The 11327-nt window shown below is 42.3% G+C and overlaps 2 protein-coding genes across 10 annotated transcripts in view; both read right to left on the bottom strand.

Annotated features, from left to right (window-relative positions):
* Nucleotides 1–11327, bottom strand: part of impdh1b (IMP (inosine 5'-monophosphate) dehydrogenase 1b) — a 114857-nt gene that overhangs the window by 78763 nt on the left and 24767 nt on the right. For all 8 annotated transcript variants that reach the window (XM_061761960.1, XM_061761955.1, XM_061761954.1 and 5 more), the window contains 5 exons: nt 6747–6838; nt 6375–6476; nt 6052–6205; nt 2525–2566; nt 2040–2166 (listed from right to left, as the gene is read on the bottom strand). In XM_061761960.1, coding sequence (XP_061617944.1) covers nt 6460–6476; nt 6747–6838 — 109 coding nt within the window. In that variant the 3' untranslated portion in view covers nt 2040–2166; nt 2525–2566; nt 6052–6205; nt 6375–6459. The remainder of the gene's footprint in view (nt 1–2039; nt 2167–2524; nt 2567–6051; nt 6206–6374; nt 6477–6746; nt 6839–11327) is intronic.
* LOC133471872 (uncharacterized) lies at nt 7164–9351 on the bottom strand. Of its 2 annotated transcripts, none has more exons than XM_061761967.1 (3): nt 9015–9227; nt 8325–8851; nt 7164–7623 (listed from the first exon to the last, which is right to left on the bottom strand). In XM_061761967.1, the coding sequence occupies exons 1-3, from the start codon at nt 9038–9040 to the stop codon at nt 7253–7255; spliced, it is 924 nt and encodes a 307-aa protein (XP_061617951.1). In that variant the 5' UTR covers nt 9041–9227; the 3' UTR covers nt 7164–7252. The 2 variants fall into 2 exon arrangements, with proteins under 2 accessions (XP_061617951.1, XP_061617952.1); XM_061761968.1 differs by having other exon boundaries at nt 7299–7623; nt 8294–8851; nt 9015–9351.

Genomic DNA, 11327 nt, shown 5'->3' on the forward strand with positions numbered 1-11327 from the left:
CCCCCTTTCAACCAACGGCCTTTTCTAATCCAGGCAATTAGCGGGAAATAATTAATGATAAAAAATGAAAAATTCGAGGGCAGAGAGTCTTGAAGATATAGTTGTGCACCGTAAGCAGTCAATCCCCGAGCTCAAGGTCCTGGTCCAGTGTTTTCCAAATCCCCTCCCCCGCAAAAACAAACCAAGGGTCCCTATCCTTTGGAAAATACGGTAACACATGAGCTAACAGTAGGGATGAATTGTCTGGAGGACATTGTTCCAGGTGTGATGTCAGAGGGAAGTAGCTGAGTGTGTGGTGTAATCATTTCTACCCCCTCACCCCCCAAGGAAATCATCATTCCTGCATCTCCCTGTACTTTAACTCTCCAAGCATTCACAGTGAAGAGAACGGTGGGAGTGTGTGTGTGTGGGGGGGGGGGGGACAGAATTACACTCCTGAGCACTCCTGCCCCCTGGTGGTCTTTTTCAGCTGCTTGTGCAAAGGAAGCATGAATAAGCAAGGGAAGAGACTGTTTCTGCATTCATTCCACCACCTTTGCCTTGGTTGGGGGCGTCTCAGAGCTTTGCCCTAATTCCAATTCCGAAGGAGAGCGAAGGGAAGGGAGGGGTGACAAAGGCTGTTTATTCATAAATGCGAAAGCTGGGGCGTTTTGATGGGAAAGAACAGACTGAAGGGAGGACCGCTTCTCCAAAGAAATGCTTTTAGCAGTCACAAACTAATAATAATAACAACAACTGAGATTTATATAGTGCCTTTCAAGGGACCCAAGGAGTCTTAACAATAATTGCAGGGGAAATGAAAATCTATATGTTCCAGACCCACCCACGGTAGGGGAAAATCTGCGATATTAGTGACTAGTGTTGCCACGATACCACAACTCTGACTTGGATACTATACATTTATAAAGCACCTTGATACCAATACTGAAACGGCACCATGGCAAAAACCTAAAAGATCAGTAAAAGCAGCGGAATCACAGATGGGAAAACATGGAACTTGAAATTCTTTCCATTTTTATTACTTCCAAATAATATTAGGCAATGGAGAATATTGAATAAAATAGTTTTACATTCCCCATTGATGAAATAAAAATTGGACACAGACATTCAGCTGCTAAGCAAAAAGAAATGATTCGCACAGCTGCTGGGATTGGTAGCCTTGTTTAAAATATAAAAATAGCTACATAAAGATTTTTGCCACATAAATTAAGACGCGTGAAAAGCAGCACACATTTCTCTTTTTACATGCAGACGTGCACTTCTTTCCAATGTCCTCATTAATAGTTATGAAAATGATCATACTAGAAGTACATAACGCTCCGGGGCTGCTCAGTTTGTGCTGTTTGAAGGTTTATAATAACCATAACATCTATGCTAACTGTTATTAGCCCGTCTATGGCTTTTCACATTAAGCTAGCAGACTTTCATTTTATTTAATTATTTGTTTTACGTGTCAGTAACACAGTAAACGTCTACTGGGAACGACAAACCGCCTGAAGCAAGCACATTTTGTCTATATTTGGAGACTTGATGGCTATCGATTGAACTGCACACAGCCACTCTTCAAAATACTGGCACTAAAACGACATAGGATGGTACCACTTATGACAGCCAGGTATCGCACTACTACTTGAGTAACGGTACAACATAACAACCCTAATAGATGACATCGCATATAGCTAATTTGTAAACATAACATGCTTACATGTTCAAAGTGCCTTTCGGAGCACATCATTGAGAAAAAGGCTAAACATGGCAATGTACAAAAATGCATGCAATATCACAAATGCACAAAATATGACCAGTTTCATTCACGTCTTGGCACTGACCTGTGCAAAATCAATAAAATCAAAAAAATCTTCTTTTTTGGAAATGAAGGATGCAGACAAATGCAAAAGTGACAGTTTTAAAAGTCTGAATTTGTGAAAATAGATGTGAAAAGAATGAAAAACACTTCTAGGGCACGAATTAAAAAAAACACCATTCATAACCTTGAAAAATCAAGTAAACAGAGGGGCTCCCCTTTCATTTTTTACTACCTCCAAAAATGGTCCACTTCAGGGTCCCGAGCCCCCAGTTGAGAACACGTCACTGCATCTGAATGAGAGCAACGAATGTGTAGTTGCTTTTCTTGGCCAGCAGATGGCGTGAGTAGTGTAGCGCTGCCTGCAGGGCATTGGGTACGTGTCAAAAGATTTGGTTTGAAAAAACACGCTGCAAACATGTCATTATTAGCTACCTGCCAGGATAGCCTCATCTTAGCCACATAAGTCATGTATAATACAGAAATAAATGATCCAAAAAACGCAATTTTGACTCATTGACGGTAATTAAATGCACCTGGTCTCTTTAAGTGTGACGTCGCATATTGACCCGTGAAAGTCATTAGGAATACACGAAACCATACGAGAAGACTGTCATAGTATATATACTTTCACAGTCCCAATAAGCGAGGTAAAATACATCATCATCATCCAGCAGAGTTCAATTATTATGATTATTAATGCCTTTTAGCACTGTTTACCTTCACTGTGGCGACTGGCGAGACGAGTTGCTCGAGGTCCACCTACCGACAATTAAAGTCATGCGTCAGCTCATAAACACTTTAAAAGTAAACAATTTTTTTTTTTTTTAAACATACCGTTTGTTTACATATTGTCTTTTTTTTACGTTTAATTGGAAATGTGTTCGTTTGATAGCAACCCCAGTTTCAGTCACTTCCGAGTACGTTATGGGCGTGGTATAGCTTTTAGCCAATGAAATGGCAGTACACGTTCGTAACGCAAGCCACTTCGTTTTTCTACAAACTCATTAAATATATACATAAACAAAACCAGCATGAAAGCTTACATTTCCGTTATTTTTCCACATTAGTTGACATTTTACAAATGGTGAAACGCATTTAAAAACCCAGTTAATTAGCAGCGAGTTATCTGAGGGGCGGACTTAAAATGTCAGTACACTTTTGGGGAATTTGGGGACTTTCTACAAACTTCGCTTGGGTAATTATTGATGAACTAATCATTAAAAAATATGTGTAGTAAACTTAAATGTTCATTACTGTTAACATTAGCTGACAATTTAGGAATGGCGTTTTGACTTCGTTTACTTGAAAGCTGCCATTTTCCCCAAGTGCGAAATGCGTTCAAGTCACTTCCGGGTAGAGTTCGGGGAGTTGCAGGGATTTAACCAATCAGCAGCAGGTTGTCAGAGGGGCGAACTTAACGTGCCAGTACCCTTTTGTGCCACACGAGGGCGTGTGACTAATTAAATTGGGCTAACATTTTATTTGTTTATTTATTGTAAATTGTCTGGGTGGGGGGGGGGTTCCCCAAAAGATTTTGAACAATTTTGCATGGCTGAATCCGAAAATGACATCCGTTTCTCTTGTTCAGGTCAGATTTTTATGCCAAGTTGTTATCAATGTATTCATCAAATTTAGCTTACTTGATAAAAGTAAATTCTGTCAATAGAATGTCACGTCATGATTTTTAAAAATTCAGGGCTTGAACTTGCGTTAATTTGAAAAATTCCTGAACATGTCAACAAAAACGTGGCCATAGTTCAAAAAGTTGACCTGACTGGACAAAACTGTGCTATTTGGATTCACCACATTAAAATTGTCCTAAATCACCTAAAGAAATATTAGACAATAAATGTGTTGTTTGTCGACCATTGTTATTAAATATCTTATTATATATATATATATATATATATATATATATATATATATATATATATTATTCAAATAAAACTTGGCAACAAAATCTAAATAATTCAAATATTTAACATAAAATAGTACGAATAAGGATTTTAAAAAATATATTTAAAACCATCACTCGTGTTTCCATGCATTTCCTTTTGTTTTAAACATTCACACAACGCCGCGACGTGCATAAAGGCTTGAAAAAGTCATTACAATAAGTACAATAATAGAAAAACTCATCCTTAAATATAATTGAATATAATAAAAGAATAGCCTCCAAAAACAGCCCCCACCCCCACCCCTAAACTCTCTCTCTCTCTCTCTCTCTCGGCCTGGGGTTTGAATTCATGTGTTGCTATTTTTAGCTCTCCCGTGTTTCCAGGGGAAACCTAATGACGCAATGACGTCAATGCAGGTCACCAGCAAGAAGAAGAACAAGCAGACTGGAGGAATTGTGTGTCCGGAGCGCGCTTGCTTTCTTTTTCATATTTCATCGAGGAAGAGGAGGATGAAGAAGATGAAAGATGATAGCGAGCGGCAGGCAGTCTGAGAGCAGGAGTGGTGGTCGTGCATGCTGGTGGTCGTGCATGCAGCCTGACTGCTCAAATGTATTTTTGGGGGTTTTGTTTTTTTTTGACGCCGAAACACCGGTGACTGCACGCAATGGTGAGCATCTTTCCACGATCGTCAAAAGTGCACGGACATTGCGTGTGTTTATGGAAGTGTGTGCGTGTGTGTGTGTGTGTGCGTGTCGCCGTGCCATCGCGTGAGCGTGCACGCCGCATGAAGGCAACAAGTGCCGATTCATCCTCATCCTCATCATCCTCATCCTCATGCAGGCGCGCACACTCGTACATTGCCCGCATTTGTGTCACGCGTGGACGTGTTTGTTTTCGGGGCGTTCACCGCCGCCGTTCAGCACCGCGGAAAGCTCGCGTCGTGCGCGCGGCGCACGTGCTCGCGCGCACGTGGACGAGCTCGCTCGGCCACGTGCACGCCGCTCAGGATCGTCATTTTGATGTCGAAATATGCATGTTTGAGATTTGGATGTGACACTATAACCCCCTCCCCTCCACGTATGACGCACATGGTGATGTAAGTGTGGCGGGTGCATCGGCGTGACGTCACGACCACACATGCAGAGAACAGGCTCTTAAACATGTCTTCCACGTTTTGTATTTTTTTTAAAAACCTATTACTCCACTGTATGTTTATTATGGTGCTGTCCCTAATATTTTGACCCAGGCAACCATAATATTAGAAATAGCTTTCATTAGTCTGTAAAGGCAGTTTTTGGTGGTGCAGGTGTACCTAATGGAGTGGCCGGTGAGTGTTTATACACAGAAGATATTTATGCAAAAAAAGTACATCTTAAGACTCAATAAATGCGCAAAACTATGTTACCAAATATGGTTCATGGCCTAATAAAAGGCTCTGTTACCATAGGTGATGAAAAACTGTCACCATACATGCTTCCCCACCAGATCAAGTGCTCTTTCCAAATATGGTTTCTTCCCAAAATTAAAGTTACGTTACCAAATATTATTGCTTTCGCCCCCCCCCCCCCACCCCGAAAAAAAGGGCCACATTACCAAATAAGAGTTCTATAAGATTACCCGACTCAGATTTAAGTTACTAAATGCAGTTCTATGGTTAGTTGAAGTAACTGATAAGGGGTACGGTACCAAATATGGTTCCATGCTCTATAAAAGTCTACATTACCTTGTAAAAGAACTACGTTACTGACAAAAACATTTCCAAAGCTCAAATGCGGCTCTATGCCAAACCCGTGGCGGATGATAAAGAGCTATGTTACCAAATTTGGTTACATGAAGCTAAGTTACTAAATGTAGTTCAGTGGCCGATAAACGTCTACATTGGGCAGTAAAGGAAAATGTTCCCAAATATAATTCCACGTCCAATGCAGGTTACCTGATAAAGAATTACGTGACTAAATGTGGTTCCTTGCCTAATAAATGACCACGTTACTTGATAAAGAACTGTTACCAAATCTGGTTTCACAGAAAATAAAGGACTAAAGCACAGATAAGGGAACATTATACCAAATATAATACCGATAAAGGGACAAGTTACTAAAAGTACTAAATACCAGATAAAAGGCTGTTACCTAATATGGTTCCAGACCTGATAAATGTTATCTTAAAAATGCTAAGTTACTCAATGTGGTTCCATGGCCAATAAAGGAATAAATCACAAATAAAGGGCTGTAACCAAATATGGTTCCAGACGCAATAAAGGATTATGTTACGGATAAAGAGCTAAGGACTAAATGTGTTCCCTCGCAAGGAAATACATTGTGTGAATTTATTCAAGTGCACTTTTACTTCAACTGTCCAGGTGGTGGCGGCAGTGAGGTTCCAGAAGAGGGGAGTGAGGGGGTCCCGGTTTGTCCTCCGTGGGTCTTTTTGCGGTCTGGGCTTGCTGTTCCTAAGGCAGTAGCCAGGAAGCCCTTACCCCAAAAAGTATCTGCGCCGGACCCTGGCATCGGACACAAAAACAGTCACAACTCCTTTCCCCCAATGACCAACTGTGAGTATATGTTGGTCACAAAAAGCATCCGTTCATTTAACCCTGTTATGAACATTAAATAAGTGTTTGTTCTATAACTGGGTGATGTCATAAATGTAATAATTTGCAGTGTAGTCACCAGTCCCACGTTGACCTTGTGTCAGATGGCCATCCCCCATCGCTTTGGCCCGGGGAAATGGGACGCTGCCTCATCCCGATGTGGGTCACCGGTCCGCTGTCACTGGAGGGGATACAAAATACACAACTGCACACAAAACACAGCATTTCTTGTCGATTGTTGTTTTCAGAGAAAGCTCCAGGGCTTGTGCCCAGGCCTCCTCAGATTGTTGCCCACACAACAGGGGCTTCAGCTGGGTAATTTATGCTAACCAGAGCCTGAAATGTCTCCCCCCCCCCCCTTCCCCAATATGTTACCCTTAAACAAGTTTGATGGATTTTTTTTATTTTAAATGTTACTATAAAATATTTAAAATAGTGGGAAAGCACGAACTTGGTTTACAATGCCTGTGTGGAAGCATCTCTGGGGCACTGGGGCCCTCTTGTGGACGTCTTGAGAGCTGCAACCACGGCAACAAGATGACCCTGTTGAGGGAATCTAATTTCATTAAAAAAATAAGTCTTCTTATTTGAAGCTTTTGTGCATATTGTTATTAAACAAACTAATACAATTTAAAATGAGTTAAAATGAAATGCACGTTGAAAAATTTAATAAAATAAAATGTAAATAAAATTCAATTTAAAAATAAACTATACACATTAAATGTACATTACAATTAAACATTTAAGTCAAATAAAGACAAATGTTCACACAGATAAAATTAAGTTTCAATTGAATACAAAATATTTTATTTTTCCACATAATTAAATTTAATGTAAAATAAGTTTCAATGTAAATAAAGCCTCAAAACACAATCAGGTTTTATTTATTGATTTAATACCAAAACAACAATGGTGGCTTCATGCCAGTAGGTCCGTTAACAAACAAGCTTTGATTATTTAATGTACATTTGTGCTGTGAAGAGGCGGGTTCAAAGGCAGCGAATCCAAGAAGCTCTCCAGCGTGTCTCGGTACTCTTCCGGGTGGCATCGCATGTGTGCCGCGTGCTTGGACACCTCCCACTTCCTGCTGCGCACGGCCACGCCGCTGCGCCGCCACCCGGTCACGATGGCGTCGAGGACGTCCGCGTCACACATGGAGTCGTCCTCGCTGGAGAAGAAGAGCGCCGGTGCCGTGACCGGGCAGCTGGCGAACACCCGGAGGGCATGCTGGTACACATCCGCCGTGCTGCTCTTGAAGAGCCAGAAGTACAACATTGCTGTGCTCTTGATGACACGCTCCAGGAGTGGCGCCAGCGTCCTGGCCAGGCCTGGAACAATAAGAACAATGTAGTCATTAAAAAAAAATAAAAATCTATCGAGTTGGTGTTCTTATTGTTGAGCCAGCTAACAAACATTACATGCATTTAAAGGCAATGGCACATTCATCTCTAGCCTATGACTGTGGGCGAGATGCGGTGTACATACTGGACTGATCGCCAGCCATTCACACTCACTTTCACACGGAAAGACAATATAGTTAGTGACTTTAATCAACGTATTTTTTGTCAAACGTAGGGGGAGGAAGTCAGTATACCTGGAGAACGTGAACACCACAGAGGAAGTCCGGAGCCTGGATTCGCACTATTGACGAATACTTCCTCATGTTCAATTGAGTTCTTTTAACCTGAAATTTGCATTCCTGATATCAAATTTTAAACTGACCGTTTTTTTGTCTCCTGCGCTCTGAGCCAGTTTGTGTCACATCTTTGCTTTACCGAGAGCAGACATTTTAGAATCTGACCATACGTTTGTGTGGTATGCTAACAAAGTGGAGCAGTGGGTCACCTAGTGGCTCACCTGATCCCCGGCGGGCCCTCGCTTATTGTGGCCACATGCTCCAAGTCACATAAGAATCAATAGCGACCTATTTTGCCTATAGCAGAAAGTTTAGAACCTGAGTGTGTTTTTTTGTTTCCTACACTGACATCAATGGGTCACCTGAACTGATCTCCGGCGGGCCCTCGCTCACCTGTGGCCATGTGCTCCAGGGTGCCGGCCACCAGGCTGTCGTAGATGTGCCCCACGACCCGGTGGGGCAGGGCGGCGTGCTTGGCGTGCCCGTGGGCCACGTGGACGAGCACCTGCGTGAAGGTGTAGCCCCCGATGGACGAGGCGTACACCAGCAGGGGCCGCCCGGCGAACTCGGGCCCCTCCAGGACCTCCAACACCTCCAGGCCGTAGTCCGACCCCCAGCGGGGCCACAGGAAGTGCATGGCGCCGCTCTGCACCAGCAGCACGTCCATGCCCCGCGTCAAGTAGGCCTCAAAGTACTTGACCGCCGCCCCCGGGTGGGCCCCGAGCCACGAGAAAAAGAGGAGGAGAGGGCGGCGCGGCGAGGAGGCTTGTGATTGGACGAGAGTGGCAGGAAGTGGGTCAGGGGTGGCGGAGGAAGGGGAAGAAGGGTGACGCGCTTGGTAGTAGGTGATGCCTCTGCCGATCGGCCGGCTGGTGAACCTACCGTCCGGTTGGGGAGGGGGCACACCGGTGGTGAACAGCCTTGAGGGAAAACAAGAGCATGATAACGTTACAATGCAGCATTCTATAGCAACAGTGAACATGACCTATTTTACACCAGTAAGCAAAACGACCTAAATATACACACATCTGGAAAAAAAACTACAGCAACAACAACAACAACAACAACAACACAAATAATTACCCGGTGGTGAGTGGCAGGTTTCCCATGGTGTGTCCGGTTACGAGCAGACCGCTGCCGGCTTGTCGTCGTGTCCAGCCGACAGATGGAAGAGCGGAGTCGCGATGGAAACTGCGCCGGCGACAATGCTACCCCACGCATGCGCGCTCGAATCCAACAGGAGAGCCACTACTGCGTACGCGTGGACTCGAATCGAACACTGCGCAGTTAAAAAGCGTCTGCGGCATTTGAATTGGAGGACGCTTTTGTCCTGCACGTCTTGTATCTACTTATTTATAGTCGAGATAAGCCAGCGGAACAAGTTGTGACTGCCCTCAGTCTAAATACGGAAGCGTATAGGTCAAAAAGAAAACCGGCTGGAATGCAGCGCCGTCTGGTGACTGCAACACAACGTCTGGCCACCTGACGGCGCTAGAGCAACAGTAAATCGGGGAAAGTCAACCAGAACATCTGATTCATTTCAATCGGGTTTAATGAGGTTTTCCTTGATTGGTGCTCATTATAATTTCTTATTAGATGTTATTAGTCGAAAGTAATCCCAAAATTAATTAAATACATTGGGAAAATAAGGACATTGAGCTGAAACTGGAGTTAAACTGCCTTTTACAGGATTACATTCATAGCAGTGATTGTATTTATTCAAGTCAATTATAAAGGATTGGATTAGAATGCATACAAATTATTATGTTAATACACTTCATTAAAGAACTAATCTACATTCAGCAGTGGCTAGAATAAAATACTGTGTTAGTAGTATATTCTTATTCATTGACATACAAGTATATTCACGACATTTTAGATTTCGAAATGACATTTAATTTTAGAAAAATATTTTTAACATAAACGTATGTCAGGGTCAAAGCAAATGTGGGTGCCATTGTCAACACGAAAACATAACGTTAAGGCCACCTAGCCAATCAGAAGCAGGAGGAAGATCGCTTCCGGAAATGACACACGCGCAGCACACAAAAAAGGTGCCGCCATCGATACTTTCCACAGCTTTTTGGTACCCTGCCCCCTTTGCCCTCACATGCAGCACCACCCGCCAACTCCACCCTGGGCTCTTCCTTTTGCCCATTGTTTGCGTGGACGCCCAGTTGTTTCCAGTGGAGAGGGCAAAGACGGACTGGAGAAACTAAATAATACATTGCATTACATAGATGCTTAGCTATTTGGCATAGCTAATTAACCCTGATCTAGTGCAAATTATAACCACAAAAACATTAGAAATGGACTTCCTTGTGTAAGAACAACACAATATGTTGTGGCCATTATGAGGCTATAAAAAGACTCACGCTTTCAATGGCAGAGTGAAAAACAATGAAACTTTCTCCGCTATTGTCACGCTAAAGCGGGATGTACGCGCACACACACACACAACGCAACTCTTTGTACGTCCTCAAGAGATTGCGTGTCTTGAGGACGTCAGTCAGACTGGGCCAAGGACAAAAAAAGTCCCCAAATTCAGCAATCAACTGATAAGACAGGAATATGTGGCAAGGTGCACACAGGCCGCTTGGAAAGTGCAAGTTGTAGAAGGCTGACAGCATTTGTCATCATTCAATGGTATGCATGTATAAAAATGACTATTCATATGATCAAATAGGTTCATTTATGAAGGCGTAAAAAAAAACATCAATAAAAGTGACAAAGAATTTGAATTTTGTCGGTACCATTCTTGTATTAGTCAAGACATAAAGTTTCAGAAAACCACCTAGAAATGTTAACTTTGCTATTAAGATTCACACGATTGCAACAAAATGTGAAAATGATGAAAAACGACCTGGAAAACAATGTCAAAAGTGGAAAAAAAACAAATAAAGTCCATTTTGGGGTTCCCCCTACCCCCTCAGAAAAATTCCAGTGTTATTCACAAACAACTGGGGGGGATAATGTAGGGAAAAAACAACTTGGCCTTGCTAACAAGTCGGAATTTTGTCATTATGATTCACGCAGTATGGAAAAACAATGTAGGAAAAAAACTACTTGACAGTGACAAAAAAGTTGGAATTTTGGCGTTACTTTTAGTCACTGAAATGTAAAGAAAATGTAGGGAAAATGCCGTAGCAATGTTAACAAAAGTCATGATTTAAAATATATATATATTTTTTTATTCCAATTCATCCAATAGTCACCCCCCCAAAAATAGAAGGAAAATGTAAAAAAAACAAAAAACAAGTGTTAAAAACTAATTTTGGTCCATTTGTCAGACAGTATTTTCGCTTGTGTTCGTAGTTTCTAAAATATAAACAACAAACAGGTGCATCAACAATTGTGAGCGTTCGATAAAACAATGCCAAATTTCTTAGTGGAAGT

The sequence above is a fragment of the Phyllopteryx taeniolatus genome, chromosome 22, assembly GCF_024500385.1.
Source record: "Phyllopteryx taeniolatus isolate TA_2022b chromosome 22, UOR_Ptae_1.2, whole genome shotgun sequence".
In the NCBI taxonomy this organism is placed as follows: Eukaryota; Metazoa; Chordata; class Actinopteri; order Syngnathiformes; family Syngnathidae; genus Phyllopteryx; species Phyllopteryx taeniolatus.